The 17035-nt window shown below is 33.7% G+C and overlaps 1 protein-coding gene across 8 annotated transcripts in view; it reads right to left on the bottom strand.

The window, feature by feature from the left end:
• ATP2B2 (ATPase plasma membrane Ca2+ transporting 2) overlaps positions 1 to 17035 on the bottom strand; it is a 252940-nt gene that overhangs the window by 86084 nt on the left and 149821 nt on the right. For 2 of the 8 annotated variants that reach the window (XM_074914650.1, XM_074914652.1), the window contains exons 6-9: positions 12617 to 12742; positions 9172 to 9267; positions 2958 to 2999; positions 1011 to 1175 (exon numbers count right to left, since the gene is read on the bottom strand). In XM_074914650.1, coding sequence (XP_074770751.1) covers positions 1011 to 1175; positions 2958 to 2999; positions 9172 to 9267; positions 12617 to 12742 — 429 coding nt within the window. Of the gene's footprint in view, positions 1 to 1010; positions 1176 to 2957; positions 3000 to 9171; positions 9268 to 10771; positions 10805 to 12616; positions 12743 to 17035 lie in introns of all 8 variants that reach the window. The other 6 variants (XM_074914649.1, XM_074914654.1, XM_074914653.1 and 3 more) reach the window with 4 other exon arrangements.

Raw genomic sequence — 17035 nt, 5'->3', positions numbered from 1 at the left:
TATACAATTACTTTAAAATTGATATTCACATGCCTGCCGAAATACCAAGGAGAATAATAATCAGAAAGCAATGTAGAAAGGTAGTTAATCTAAGAAATTAATGATCATGAGAAATGAAGTGCTTTTGTATCAATGCATACTGTTTGTACAGCTAGCAACAAAGCAGAGAAGCTTGAGGAATACAAAACTGGGCAACGCATGAATTCAGATATTAAAGACGTGATGATCCAAGTCATGCACTGTTCAGGTAAAGAGATAGAAGAGGCATCATGGGGTTATGTGATCAACTAAGTGCAATGAACTTAAAAACAAATAAGGAATAGCAGGGGTAAAATACAGACTGGTAAAGAAGGATGAAGGAAATTGAACAGTTAAGAATCTGTTGTAGGGCCTCAGGCCTACAGGGCTCTATCCAGGATCCGGATAGAGATCAAGATCTCTTCAATAGCACTAGAAAAATGAACCTAATGACCATTATTCATTACGGAATATTTTCGCTTTCTACCTACATGTTGCAGATGAACTGCTACTTATAAGAGTAGGGACCAGATGGTACTGGATACAAGAGTCAACAGATGTGTCATATTTGGGTAGAAAGCAGGAACATGGATATTGAGAGAAGAAAATGATTTCAGAATCCATAAGAGGGAAATACTGTGTGAGTGATATTTTGAGATGAAATTAGAGATTCTGAAACTGTGTACTCAGAAGTTCTAAGGGGAGAGGAAATCAAATATGTAATTACTGCACTTGGGAATATTGACTATGAGAAAATCTACATTTCATTTTGATTCAAATATTCATTACAATCCAATCCAAGTTGCCCAAAGCTTCCAGTTTCGTGACAAAGCTAAGTTTCAGAAGAACGGATCTTTAATACCACATACTATCCTTAAAACAGTATGATGACCTATTTCTAAATAATGCAGTAAAAAAAGTCTATCCCTTTCAAGAATAATTTGCTTTAAAACCCTTCGTTGCTAGTATAACACACTGCTATTCAGTCATACCTGCTTTGCCTATCTGGACTGCCAGCTTGGTCAGCTTTCCCTGAAGAACAGATTTTTCTTTCTTGTGCATGTTGGATTTCTTCTTGTCTTTGTCATCTCCCTCTCCCCCTTCCGCGCTCTTCAGTGGCTGCATCTCCATGGCAGCAGCCCCATCCTGCTGCTTGGCTAATAATGCAGAACAAAACTGTTACTCCAAAACTATTCTATATTCTTTTTTTTTTTTTTTAGTGTTGATACTTACTGAGTTCAACCAGCAACACTCGTTGCAGGGGCTGACTGCAACACAGAAGATTGTAACTATACATAGAATTATACTTCGCTTCTGTGGCAGAGAGATGCCCCTATGAAACCCAGCGAGGTTCTGCAGGGGCACAGATGTACAAGAATATCCATGTGCACTCCATACATACGGGGATATGTACTGTGCTGTTTGTCAAGTACCACGAAACCCATTGATTTTTACTTATTTCTTTGTTTTTTAAGCCACCAATGACATTCTGTGTTATACACATATATATCACTTAATGTCTTGCAAATTACTTGGCAAGTAACAGTACATCGGTACTGCAGGGATTCCTAGAATAGCAGATCTCAAATGCTTTGGCAAATCGTCTGTATTTCTCTAAATTTTAGTATCTCATAGATTACAATGCACCCTTATAATCATATTTTTAATGAAAACATTTTAAAGGTAATGTGGTTCCACAGATGATCCATGCACCACTTCTCCTGACTGCATGGGCACCTCAGTGACCAGTGGACCATACTTTGCAAACCACTATTCTAGAGAACACCAGACTTCCAAAGTTTCCTTAGCATTCAGTGTTCAGGTAACTTAACCATCGGATCCAATGGCGATACCATCATCATTCCACCATAAAAAATGCACAAAATTTAAAGGCCAAACCATTCTTTCTCGAAAGAATGCTATGGCTAATATAAGGAAACTTTAGTATCAAAGACAAAGACATGTTTTTTAAAAGCAATTATATTCCAGTTTATATATGTGTATGTTTCTGTTTTGTGTTGAACACAGACAGAAGTAAATTAAATAGAATGAGATGAAATAGCATTGCTTTGATATTCATGAACAGACTGTACAAAACCATGCTTATTTGACCTGGAAATCTAATTCATCTATCTAACCTTAAAACTTATTAATTTAATGTCATTTTATTTAATAGTTTTGCACCATTAACCACTGAGTTTATCTATTCAGTTTCTGATCCATAACCTTTGCAATCTTAGTATTATCTGAGCAGATAAAGTTATAGTTTAATTTACTTATTTGGCATAGCCCAAAGAAATCACAATAGCTGTGTTTCATATAATAAAGAGGAAACCATGACTTTGCTTCAGAGAAAGCAAAATACTTATTTCCATTTCTTCCTGAGATTGTACATTAAATAAGAAACTACTAAGATTCTTAATCTTCCTGCTATTTATCTTTATAATATTCTTTTACATTGCTAAGTAACCTCTTGGCTTTAAAGTTTCCTTTTGTTATTGCTTTACCTTCTCCCTGCAAAAGAAAATATATCTGTACAACACCATTACACACCAAGGATGACAAGACATGTCAAAAATAATGTTGGAAATTCACTAACAGTACAGAGCATACATAACTTGCACAAGAAAAATAAATTCAAATGAGCCTTGTGACATGAAAGTAAAATCTATAAATGGCTTATTAGAAATACTGATCTAGGCCTATCCTAAAGATGTATCTGATGTATCAAATTTCTGTAAAAGTTGCAATCTTTTGGTAAGGTGTTTTTTTTGGGGGGGTTGGGTTGGTTGGGGTTTTTTTAACATTCTGTTTGAATGAACAATAGGGCCATTTTTACACACAGGCACAAATCACAAGTTTTCATTTTATTTTTTAACAGGATTTATCTACACGCTAAAAACAAAATTCACGACCTCCTTAATATGAAAGAAGATTACCTTTGTTCTGGCTGTTCTCCATATTCCCATCCTGCATTTTGCCTATATGATGAAAAATTTCAACAGACAACAGACAGTAAACAATCTTCACCCAAGACAGAACATGAAAATGGGAATTTAAATAAAAAGGGCAGACAAAAGTAATGAGCATGTTACAGATACTTATTTATGATCAGTAACCATTGTTACCATATGTTTACTTAGAAGCATGGACAACTTAGCTGGACACATTCAAGGAACTGCAGTCAAGTCAAGTTTGATGTTGCAACATGTAAAATACTAAGTACCAGCACATATTTTTGAGCAAATTGTGTAAATTAAGAGGCTGAAACTAATAAAAAGAAGCCACTGGAAAGCAGAATTTAAATAATATTCCTGAACTGAAATTTCAGAAAGCTGGCACACACCAGTATAAAGTACAACTTCCTTAATGTATTCCAGAATTAAATTAATTATTTTACAAAACTAAGACAAAATATAAATAACAATATTAATAAATATTTTTTAAAAATGTAAATCAGATACAGTTTTTAAATTACATCTTCCCTACCTGGCTGAGTTATTTAGCTGTAAATACAAGTGCCAGGTGATCATCCTATATTCAGATTTATCCTAAAGAAAATTTGCCAAGCGCATCTGTAATTCCCAGTTTAGTATTTTAGCTACATATAGTCTTACCATAACAAAGTCCTTACTTGATTTTTTAAAACTAAATATACATAATTTGAAAGTGTGAGGGAAATAAAAATGTCAAAATAAAAATTAGAGCATACAAAACTTTGTTATTCAGAATAACCAGTAAACAATTTGAAATATATTCAAAATTTCTGGGTGGGTTCCCTTATGAAACTTTCACAGTGCTACATGAATTTATCTTATAGAAAAGACTACTTGAGTTTTATAAATATTACCTTCAGAATGGATGACATTCTCTTTTTGTAGTTGTATGTTGTATAATTTTGTAGTTGTGTGTTGTATAATGCACAATAAAAAATAATACTAAGCAAAATTAATAATTAAAACACTTTTACAGGATTTCTGATACATTCTAATAAGAACTATATCAGAATTTATTGAAAAATGTAACAGCAGTTAAGTCTTGCTCTTTTGATTTCCTGCAATAGTACAGCTGGTACAATAAAGCAGCAGAAATTATGCTTCAACATATGTATTAATTATTTCACTCTATGCTGTGAATAAATAGCAGCAAAATTGAAAGGCTAAGATGAATTTCTTGCATGTTTGTATGTTCAGTAATTGGGAGATCACTAAAAACTTCCCTCTCAAAAAGAGCAAAAATTACCAAATCAGTCATAAATTTATCATCATAACATTTCACCCCTACTAATATACTACAGGCACCGAGAAATTCAAAAGCACAGAATTGCAGTAAAGGATGTCTCGCTACATATAGTCACCTCAATACTCAGATAGATTACTAAAGTATGCTGAAGTAAACCATTCAGCATCAACTGCTTGGCTAACTCTATTCCCACCTTGGCTATAATATGACTTTTAAAAAGGCAGTATCTATCTTCCAAAGACTTATGTTTTGCCATAAGACATGAATCTATGAACCTGAACAAACCCAAGTTCATTTTCATTGTGAAATTTCCTTAAAAATTTTTGCCTACAGTGCATAGTTGAAGTTCATATCTGCCTAATGGCTATTTTTCTTAGAATGGTTTTTAATAAAGCTAGTGGAAGACATAAAAGAATTCTAGGGATTCTGATTTCTGGCTAGTGGATTAAGCCTTCCTTAAAAGCTGGAAAACATTAATTTAGAGCAGACAGTCTGCTCTATAGTTCCTTCTTCAGAATACAATTCAAAACCTTAAAGCAGTATAACTGCAAATTCTTCAACTTAAAAAAAAAAAAAAAAGCCCCAAACCATGGCTTTCATAACTAGCAAGCACAAAATACACTGTTTTTTCTATGTAAATCAAAGTATTTAACTTTATGGTACATATCTGCTATTTATTAGGGGTATCATAACTGCTGTAATGAATTACACTAACAATTCATCTACCCCAAGCACCTAAAAATACCAGTATATAAAATGGACAATTGTTAACAACAATGTAAACACAGGTATTTAGGAAATATATTCTTAACCTTAGCGGCTACTGCATGTAGGTTATTGGGGGGGGGGAAGTCATCACAGCTAGTTCTATTCCAGTTATTCAGATAAAATAACAAAGAATAGGTAATTTAGGTCATTATGATAAAGAAAAGAATGCTGTAAAGGATTTCTTTCCTCCTGTTCCAAATAATTTTAAGCCTGCACTTGACTATAAAATATGAACAAAGAAAGAAATTAAGATGACAGAATCACTACTGCTGAAAGATCCTTTCTCCTTTCAGTTAGTGCTAGGACCAGAAATACTATCCCATCTTTCTGACCTTTATGCATTTTTTAGAAACATTAAAAGGATGAGTATTTATTAATATTTTTATAATGGTTTTATATATAATTCTTCAAAAATAGTATATTTTGCATCATTTTGGAAATGCTTTCTTCCTTTTGGAAATAAGTAAGTAAAAGAAACAGTGTTTGGGCCCTGAAATCTGGAGAGAATCATCTGAGTTTATTTTTATAATTTTTCTGAGCAAGGATGAAAAATCAGAAGGTTTAGACAAGAATATACAGCTTCCTAATATGACTTGTATTCTGCAGTTGCTTTGAAGGTTTTGAATTTGAATATAAAATGTTTTGCATGTTGCCGTGTCTTACTAAAATTTGTCTTTTGGAACACACCCATGGCACCATTACTGCCGATGTTCTTACTCCAAAAGACAGTTACTTCTGCAAATATACTTTCCAAGAAAAGACTCCCCCTGCCTTTACCTCTCCCAGCCCTTTATAAAGTCAACACGACAGAATAACAAAGACTTATCACTGTCATTAGAAATTATTTGTACACTGGAGTAGCTGCTTGGAATCAGCTGAAAAAGCTAATTGAGTTATGTCCTTCTGTGCCATGATAGATGAAAAGAGTATAAAATACCCTACTGATTTTCCAAAATGTCTCACGTTGCAATAGAAATGAGTTACAGCCCTCTTCATGCCAAGTCAGTTATATTCTGCAGCTAGTAAGAACAGACGCACATTGCAAATCTATATATAGGGGGGAAAGTGTCATCAAACATATCTGAAGTGAATCATTAGGAATTCTCTCATGCAGTGTGATATCAGAGGCAATGTATCAGTAAAACATAGGTTAATTACAAAAGAATGAATCTGATTCCACTGTATCAAATAGAAAGTTTTAATTAATTCTTCTGTGCACTCAGTAGATCACTTAAAATTCAGAAAATACTTTAAAATGTATTAAAACTGCAAATTGCCTTGCAGAAATTGAGCGGTAATGTACATACGCCAGAACTGACAGAATTAACAGTAGATGTAAAGTATTTCAGCTGAGCCATTTCTCTGAGCCTGGTATGGTATTTCTACATCAGAATACAATTTTAAGTAACAAATTCTCTGAGTACGAAATGCCAAAAACTCAATGTGGAAATCCTGACTTAGGAATTGGAGAGTGCTCTACTGGATGATAATAAGCAGTCCTTTCTCTAAGTAAATCAAATCTGGGGTAACTGAGCTGTAAACAGTGACTGCTGCTTCCCATATTTAAAAAAAAATAAAAAATTACCTTTTCTAAAAGTAAATACTATACTTTAAAATTAGACAAATTTTCATTACTACCTTTCTGTAAAATTTTCTGATCTGTTTATAATCTTAACTTGTCATCTTTTAAAAACTGAACATATTGTCCATAGTCTTAACAGAGACCATAAAAAAATTATGTATTTTAATCTCAGCTACTAGAACCCAACAAAATTTATAACAGTTCCTGTGACACAGCAGATAACAGGCTGTATCACAAAACTATAGGAATTTATCACTAAGTTCACTGACTGAAAACAAAATACTTCTTTTGTGTCAACTACATACTGACAACTAAGACAATTTAATATTTTATCTGAAATGGTAATGTGTTGATTTTCAAATAACAAGCAATAGAATTTCCCGAGCTAAGTACTTATTCAAGCATGTCTTTTTTTTTTTTTTTCCTATTTGAAGGTATTTTCTACAAACAGAGGTATTAGACTTTAAGTATAAATGCTTGTTTCCAGTCACATCTCAGGGACAATTCTCAGATGTTATTGAAAAAAATCATTTCACCCAGACTGAAAAAATATCTACATGAACTTGGTCTCCTTGCTTTAGAACTTACTTTATTCCTTCCTTTCTCCCTTCCAAACCCCCTCCAAAACATATCTACATTTTAAGTATTCTCTAACTCATCATCACTGCTAACTAGAAACATGTATAGTATAAACAGAAATCAGATTTTGGCAATTTTCCAAACAATTTCAAAGCACTCAGATCTAACTCTACTTGCCAAGTCTCAGTTCTTCTCTGAACACTATGTCAGATAAGTTGAATTACGGAAAGTATCTCCTGTTCATGTTGATCAAAGATCTGAAGAATTAATTCAACTGCCTCACCTCAGAAGAGTTAAAAGCAAAAACATACTGAACTGCGCAGAAAATTGACTTTTACACTTCGTGCACTGACAAGAATGGAGTATGTATCTCTCAACTCCAAGATAAACAGGGACAGTAACTATTGTTTCTGACAGGAGAGATGATGATAGAAAATCACATTTTCAATTTCCATTCATTCAATTTCCACATTAAGTTCAGGAATTAAGACCAAACACAACAGATATTTACCAGACAACAAAACCTTGCTAACAAAGAGACCAGGTCAGAACAACTTCGGACTCATTTCTGCACCTTGCTGAGCAGTAGTTCTCATCCAGCAAAGCACTTAAGCGGATGTCTGATTTAGTACTCAGCAACTTGCAGAACTGAGCATAAATGTAATACAGTAGTCTCCAGTGGGATGGAAGGAGGGTATCTGGTAAGACTTTGCTGTATGCATAACACAACAGAGTAGAATTACAGAGCATAAAGAATGGAGAATGGAGAATTATTCATCATTAATTTCTGGATTCTTGGTCTCTTAAAAGACTCTGAAATTGTGTTACTGGAACCAGAATGATGGAGGTTCCTGTCATGCAGTGAGATGTAGATTGTAAATCCTAGTTTTCCAGCAAACTTAAAATGTGCAGGAGTAAAGTTTTAAATCTGGTTATATGTTTTTTTAAAATCACAATTAAATTATTTAAAAATAGGCTCCAGGATTTCCTATGTCATTGCTTTCAGTAAGATATTACACTAGTAAGTCTCAGTACTTGTTTAGTACTTGGTGTTGCTATGTCAGAAACTAGTTTCATATGCATAATGCTAAAACTACTGACCTGCATGGAAAAAAATGTCTAGCACCAACACGATGAAAAGTAGAATTACTTTTGCCAGTACTACTGGTGCTGTACAGAAGGAAAGGTTTCTATGGCAAATAAAGACTAACAGATCTGATTATCAGAAAAATAACAGCTGATGCCTAGACTAATATTGACCCATTCCATTTAACACTGGAATTAGACTATTAGAAGAGGTACTGAAATATCTGCATGCTAAGAAGTGGGGTCAAGAATCTGTACTAAGAGACAGTCAAAATTGACTACAGTAATATTTGGGGTTTTTTCTTTTTAGTAAATATAGGCAGGCTCATTAAATGATCGCTGTCTAAGGGCCTACACAAATATCCACAAACATAACTTTTCAGTCAGTCTCTTCCAAAAAAGATGCTCAAAGCAGCAAAAGTTTTTCCTGACACACTGTTAGCTGAAACTGAGCCAGATTCCTGATCCCAGCACTATTTCTCAGAACTATATGAAGACTACATGAATACTTATGAGAGCGCCACATCAGAAGAAGATATAATCCATTTATCATGGCTTTCTTCAGATCTATGCCGACAAATGCATAAAGAGCTTTACAATGAAACTTCATGTAAAGGCAATTCAAAAGTTTCCTTTTAATTGCAGTTTTAATTAATGGCACATAAATCGTAATTCCTGCTTCTTCCTCTCCCATGCTTAGTTCTGTGTGAATAAAGTAAGTCGCAGCATCTTTGTGGCATCTCTTATAAGCTACTACAGAGTTTATGGAGTAGGATCTCTCAGAGGGTAATCACATGCACATACAACATCTGTGCAGTTCATAAAAGGAAGCGGGAATCTTATATAGTCAGGAGAGAAATCTATCAAATAAAACAAGCTAGGTGTTCTTGACGTACCATTGACTAAGCTGGCATTTGCATTATCAGTGGCATTTGCACCTGTTGCACCATCTGTAGCTGAAGGAGGGTGGGAGGAGGGATGGGAAGAATCTACTGAACAATAATGGATAAAAAAAACAATAAATAATAATAATAATAACAACAACATGAACAAAGGCACATGACAGAACAAAAAATATTTATGGAATACTATGGCTTTGTTTTCTCCAAAAATCAATCTGGTTTAAATTAATTAACATAACTTTCAAAAGCAAAAAGTCATTACAAAGGTGTTACAAAGTAAGACAGAAACTCATACATGAAATAATAATAATAAATAATAAATATGAAAGACATTTAACAAAGTTAACAGAGTTGGTGAGAACTGACTGTACACAGTACCATGTAGATTCCTTTGGTCCTTTTATGTGTAATTTTTTTTTACTTTAATATAATGTTATGCAAATATTAAAATGGCTGAAATATTTCCCTTGAGTTCATGAGTTTACACAATGCATGGGTAGTTTAAAAATATGCAACATACTACTCAGTATATACAACATTACATAATTTGCATTTTATGTGAGGTTGAATATTATGACATATTATTGCTGATACATCCCAGTCTAACATGGGCTCAATCTATGTTCTGCCATAACCTAGTTAATATGCACATTGATCTGAGTAGAAATATTAAACTTTTCAATACTGTATGTGGAAATGGTAAATATAATCTCAAGGAGAATAATGAGTTATTTTAGATCCAAATAAGAGACACTATGTAATTGCCTGTTTTGTGATGAAATGGGAAAGGTATCAGAAAATAAAATCCTCTTTTTGTTTTCAGCAATTATCTGTATATTAGAGAAACTGGTCAAGAAATCTTTCCTATCAGAAAGGTGAAAAACTCAAGGAAGGTTCTATTATTTTATGATGGTCTTTATACTAGAGTTCAGAAAATTAGTCTCTACAAATAATAGATAAAATAGGTTTTGTTTTGTTTCTGTTCGTTAATTGTTCTCAATAGAACACAGAAGTCCTATAATGAATCCTTATCAAAACTCCTCAACTTATTCAGTACTTGACCCATAGTGACTGTTTCACACTGTACTGGTTTGTTTTTCAAGAAAAATGTTCTTGTTTTATTTACAAAGGTTAAATTGGGAGAAGAAAATAAACAGCATACAGGATTTATAAACACACCCTGTATAACTACATTCATGAAAATTTCAATTGCAAATTTGATTACTGTGATGGTAATAACTTAAAATGTTTTGGTTACTCATGCTTATTTTTTATTCCATTTGGATACTCATACTAACCAGCACAGCATGAACCGCTAACAGCAAATCATGCATTCCAACATTTAATATACTGTAATTTACTTCTGGAGAATAACTGATTATTCAAGCTTAGCATTACGATTTGCAACACGAACAATGCGTGCAGACTTAAATGTTTGCCACGAACAATCCTGTTGATTTGAAATTACTCTTTAATTTAACTGGACTGATTCAAAGACAATTATCTTAATGATTAGTTCAACCCTGATTTGCACCAAAGCTTGCTGGCTAAAAGCCTCATCCTTTCATTTGACATGGTATGATTCTTACTCTACCTGGAAGCTGATGTCCATCCTCCTGTTTCACACCTGTATGATGATTTTTACAAAATGTTAATGAATGATAAAAGCATACACCCATATAAGACTGAAACAAACATTTATGACTGGCAGGATTTCAGAGAATGGCAGGTTGTTATGTGAGAGGGACATTATTTGAGTTTGGGCCTCGATCTGCTGCCAGCTCTGCCCTGGCACTCCTCTGCACTAGCACAAAGCTGCTAGCAAGATTAGAAAATGTGATGGAATTTTCTCACTATTATAGCCATGCCCATTAAATTCAGTGTCTGCACGAGTTCTTACACAGCTCTGTAAGAATCTCTGTCTCTGGGTAGCAAGTTACAAACACAGTGCAGTGCATTACTCTATCTCCAGTTTCTCTGTCTTTGAAGGCGATCCACACTGAAACGTGAGAGAATCACCAGTGACCTGAGAAAAACAACGCCCAGAGAAGGCCAACCCAGCTACACAGAGGGCCTCAGGGCAGGCAGCTGTCACTTTCAAACAGGTACTGAGTTGCTCCTTCTCACCTACAATATCTTTAGACACTAACAAAACAGATGCTTCCAGACCTCAAAACACCTGTTCTTCGGAGTCTTCCTCTTAATGACTGCAAGACTCGACTCTAAGATATTGTTCAAAACTAGTCTGACATGAAAGAGTTTTACTTTGGGAAGTTTCGGTCTTTTTGCTTCTAATGTTCCTAGAACTTACCATGCCTAGCAGGTATTGTGCATTTCTGTGTAGAAATGAAATGGTAAACATTTCATAAAGTCTTTCATGAAGTAAAAAGGGATTTCCTCAGAGAAACACGAAGTCAAGTGCAACTTGTTGAACATGTTCAGAAATGGAAATTGTAGGTCATGAAAACCATCTGAATTTGGCCTTCCTATCTGAAACTTTAAATTAAAAGGATGGAAATGAAAGAAAAGGTAGAATCACACTGCCTGACAGACACTAAGTAAAACGTTCAGTAAAGCTGTAACTACCCTTTTCTGTTAATACTGAAAACCACTGAAAGAGTGGCAGTGTTTAAAAAAAACTGTATTAATTGGCCCTTAATTATGTCTTAAAGATAAATATTCTTAGAACAAACTTGGAATGAAAATCTGAAAGCAGACTTGAACAATTTACAAGACTGTATGAACAAAAATTGGAAAGGACACACATTAAGTCACGTTTCTGCAATAAACCCATAAATTAGCAACTGTTTATGACATCACACTATAATAAGGTGAAAAGTCTAAAGTGATTTCTTGATTTCCTTAACTGATACACGACATCAAACTTAAACTCTGTTAACATTTACTGCTACTTTATTCTCTTTTACTATTCTTAGTTTGACCTTTCCTCCTTAAGAAATTACAATGCCTCTAAAGTCACTCACTGACATTAAACAACTAGGCTATGAAAAAGTGACATCTCATCTTAATTTTATTTTTGAAACTCAAAAGACAGACACTATTTCCATGGCCAATTTTTTTTTTTTTTCTGAAAAAATACCACATAGATGTAAATGCACAAGAGCAAAATCTTCACAAATTTTAGGTGAGTATGGATTTATGTAAAAAAGACACGGCAATGGGAGTATGCCCATGTATTCCCTTGCATTTAATTACATACCGAGAGTCTGCAATTTCACACTGGAAAAACATCTTGTTATCCAATGTATTTATTGGTTAACAGCTTTTGTTGTTTTTCTGTGTGACATGTAATGACAAAAATGTATACAAAAAAGGAAGTTTTAAAAATTGTGTTTATTTGTCAAGAACAGAGGAGAACTCTGGCTACTCAAAGCCCAAGAGCTTTCTTCGAAGCATCCTTACGTGTTGTGAAATTTACCTTTCTTATCTTTCTTTTCTTCTTCTTCTCCTCCAGCGCCCAGCAGAGTAAAGATGATGCCTGTCTGGGAATTCACACCCACAGCAGTTACAAGCATTCGTCCAGAGCCTTCCATGACATGAGTACCTGAAAATACGCAATATAAGTTATATACAGCTAAAAAAATTGAAAACAACAACCATTAAAAATTTTACACAAGACTTTTACTATGGTACTGAGAGAGATTTGTTACACTTTAGAAATCAATACTGAGGCCAATATAATTACATCCAAAAATAATCCCTGCTGTTGTCTATTATTCTCAACCAAGAATGGATGCTTAACTGGAAATCTTAGGCTGCACATCCATTAACCGCACACATCAAATTCCCTTTGTAAAAGAAATGTTGTCACTGACCACATTTACATAATCTTGAAAGATAATGGTTTAGCTTCACACAGTTAATTCTTGTACCTTTGAAAACATTGCTTAGAGTTCTGGAAACATTCCTCTGTGACTCTAGTCAAGATTACACTGACTCTACATGGCATACATTTGCATGAATTAAGTGAAAATATGTGTGCGAGTTCTCTCATCTTACTCAGTTATGGTTGATTTACAGGCATAGAAAAAATATTTTTGAAGACAATTTCCCATCTTCAAACTCGAAAAATCAATACAGAGAAAAATCTTCAAGGGGATGTTTAATTAAATTAGGAGATCCCAAAATAGCAAGAAGAATCTGACACAGATTTGAAAAAAAATTCTGTATGTACAGAGATTTCTATTACTCTAAAATAAATCAAAACATAACGTTTTTCTGAAAAGGATCATTTTTTAACCAGGTTATTATCATACCGTTATACTAACTAAATTCCTTTTGAGAAATATTTCATGCTTTATTGTATAGGAAGTTTAATTATAGTTCTTATTCCTATATTGAACCAAATTTTAGGTGCATGTAAGATCACAGCCTCTTAGAAACCTTTTGCTACGAGCTGTGGAAACACAAACAAACAGAAATTCCTAAAACCAATTAAAAGTATTCTGAATTACATTTTGGAAAAATTTTGTTACAGAGGATTTGCAAAACATCAGTCTCTGCAATTGCACACTAGCTATTTCTAAAAAAAAAAATTGAAATTGAAGAACAACCTATTATGAAATGTATTTAAGACCAGTTACTAAAAGCTTATTAAAAAAACTGTCATTGAAGCACAGGAACAAATGTGCTAAGGACGGCATCAAATAACTACTTTGTCATTTCATAAGGTGACAAAGTCTTAATCCAAGAAGTTAATTATTGAAGTATTATTTCAAATGTTTGATAAGAGATATCCTTAGCAGGTAGTGAATTTTAAAATATATAAAGCAGAACAGTAGTTATCCTATGAAAAAGATGAAAAACAAATACATAATAACCAGAAACTACTGACAGATAAAGCTATTCATTGAAATAGACTTTATATTTTATCCTTTAGTAGTAGAAAATTATGTTATGCCTAGTAAGTGTAAATCACTGTGAGAACACAGAGGAAAAGCAGTTATTTCTTAACAAAAAGTTGACACAGCAAGCTAAGACTGAAAGTTTACTGGGCTTGGATTTAAATACTCTTTCCTGTATTTGAAGAAGGAAGTAGTTTGGAAACTATGAAAACAGACTGTAACAGACTGACTCCTAGTCTTGAGAAAAAAAAATCATTGTATACAAAAAAAGACAAGATGTATATTTGTACCTCCAAGTGAACTATGGATGGACCATGGTTAACTAGAATCTGCTCAGAAAGAATTCTATTATCGAACAATTGTTTTTAACCCTAGGTGTTACAGTTTTAAATAAATTATATTTTAAGACCAATCATATTCCAGACTTGCAGCTGCGGGACATCAGAAGAATGAGACCAGATGGAATCAGTAATTACATTTTCCCTCAGGGATGGGGGCTGCTAGGAGAGAGAAAGACTTTTGACTCTTCTTTGTCGGTTTAGGAGTCTTCAAGTCCACTAAACAGTTTGACCACTGAGGCAATAAACCAATGACACTGCTTGTAATACTCACTTTACTCGTTGCCTTGTCACTGCAGTATTTGTGACAAAGCACTATTCTTTGCTAGGTTTTAATCTACTGTTCCTTAGATCCTCACTTCGCTTCAAAAGTTACATCACGGTTTAATTCATTCTGTAACATCATGAATTAGGTAGAGTCACTACCTGAGCTGTTCTAAGCAATTTTGTGGCTAATGAGGTAAAAATTCTGGTATGCCTATTCTGAACTATCTTGTCCACTACCATCATTAACTACCACTCAATATTTTAAACCTAAAGTTGTTCACTGATGCCTGTAGTTCTTAAATGTACCACAGCAGGGCACACCTGAAGCCACAGTAAAAAAGAAAAATCTTCAAACAACCTTTCTGCAAACTCCTGCAAAATGGCTTTTAACCAGCTGAATTGTGAGCCTGCTGCTGAGCCAATGGGGAATATAATTAATTTCTCATTGAAAATCTTATTGGGCATTCAGATCTACTAAACCTGAATGGCCCTGGAAAGGTTCTTTCTCCCCTCCCTTTTTAAAAAACATTTTATTGGGTTCATCCTCATCTTCATATATTCATTTCATTGAGTTATCTCAAAAGCTGGAAAAGGAAAAATATATGGACCTACGTCCTTAAATAGATCAATATTTTATATATACACATGCACACTTGCAACCTATTTTTTAAAAAATCCCATTTTCTTATTACTGCTCATCCAGTTGCTGTCTTTGAACACACTAAGCAATGCAACTATTTATTTATAATCAAGATCTCTTCCTCTAAATAATCAAAATCTCTCATGTTCTTAAAAGGAAAACAGAAACACAGAACAGAGAACATCTGTCAACAGTAAGCCTAATTTGAAAGCATAAATATCTCATCAGAACACTAAGAAAATTTGAGCAGAAATAAGCCAAATAAAAACAAAAATGCACTAATGGTCAGATGTATCTCAGTGCATTGAGAAATATTCCTATGGCTTTCTGAGATAAAAATTGATTCCTTAAAGTCATTTGCTTTCTGTCATATGATAGAATAAAACATCACAAACATACAAACTAGGACCGCCACTCAACAAAAAACAAGTTACATTCAAGCCTAAAGGAACAGAAAAGATCTTAAAAAACAGAATAGGCTTGGTTGCACTGGTTCAGACAAAACAGAAAATGTCTGAGACTTGACTCAGATATTTAGAGGTGCCTCCTTTAAAATTTAAAATATATTTTAATTAAGAACTTGCTTTTAGTATTCCTATGCTTTATTTTGAAGGAATATCCTTCTGTACTGGACTACAAAGATGGATAGATACATCCTCAAAAAAATGGCACGCACACCTAGGTTTCAAAACCGTCTTTATTAAGACAACATTAACCCACCAGGTTTCAAGCTTACCTCTGCACACCTGAAAAGGGAAAAAAAGTCTTAACTTAAAATGCCTTTCTGAACCCTTTCTTAACATTAGTCTTGTAAAACATAATTCAGAACTGAGAAGGTACATACAAAAGTATGTTTTAGAGCAGGTACTAATTTATTATCAGATTATGTTCCACTAGGACTATTGGAAAAATTCTTCAGCATCTAAGCTAAATCAAAGAGCTGAACCTCCTTCCACCCAACTCCGGCAATTTCACTATTTAAACGGTATTATAATTATACTAGCTTAAATAAAGAAATGGGTTCTATGACTTCCAGCAGCTATTGTTTTATAAATGGAATTCTGGAATTAATGCATGTTTTTCACTTATTTGTGCACTAAGCACGTATTTCAACTTCATGTTGAACAATTCTACTGACTTCTTTCCCTCTGAAGACTCATTTTTCACTATTAGTAAAATACATTTTTTCACATGCTGAGTATTTAATTTGAAGTTGATAAAAGGTGAATATTCCAAGATAGAAAAGGAAGAAGTCCGATTTAGTAAGAGATAAACAGATTAGACAGATAAGGAACCTATTACAGCACATACCTTTCAGATAAAAACGTAACTAAACATGAGACAGCTCAGAAACTCCCAAATCTAATAATAGTACTGGTGAAAAAGATTTGAAACAGGGCTAAAAAACAAGAGAACAAAACCCAAGCATGCCAGTTTGGGACTTTTATGCTCTTTTGCTACTTCCAGAAAACTACTGGTGAACAAAAATTTTCTATCAGCATATCTGAACAACTGTTTTAGTCACTGCAATTATTACATGAACCAACCATCAGAATATACTCTATGAAGAAAAACAGTTTTCCAGAAAAAACTCATCTATGAGTAATTTCAACATACCGAAATAATTTGGAACTTTTGAAATTAGCTGCTCAGTTCTGAAAATTTCTGCTACGCTAGAACCCTAGTTTGGAATATTTTCTGGCAGGGAATTAAGACAGAATCAGAACTACTTTTCTTCAGGTAATAAC

This window comes from Athene noctua, chromosome 10, assembly GCF_965140245.1.
Source record: "Athene noctua chromosome 10, bAthNoc1.hap1.1, whole genome shotgun sequence".
Lineage (NCBI taxonomy): Eukaryota > Metazoa > Chordata > Aves > Strigiformes > Strigidae > Athene > Athene noctua.
The sequence above is the reverse complement of the archived record's forward strand: the minus strand, read 5'-3'. Positions and strand labels throughout refer to the sequence as shown.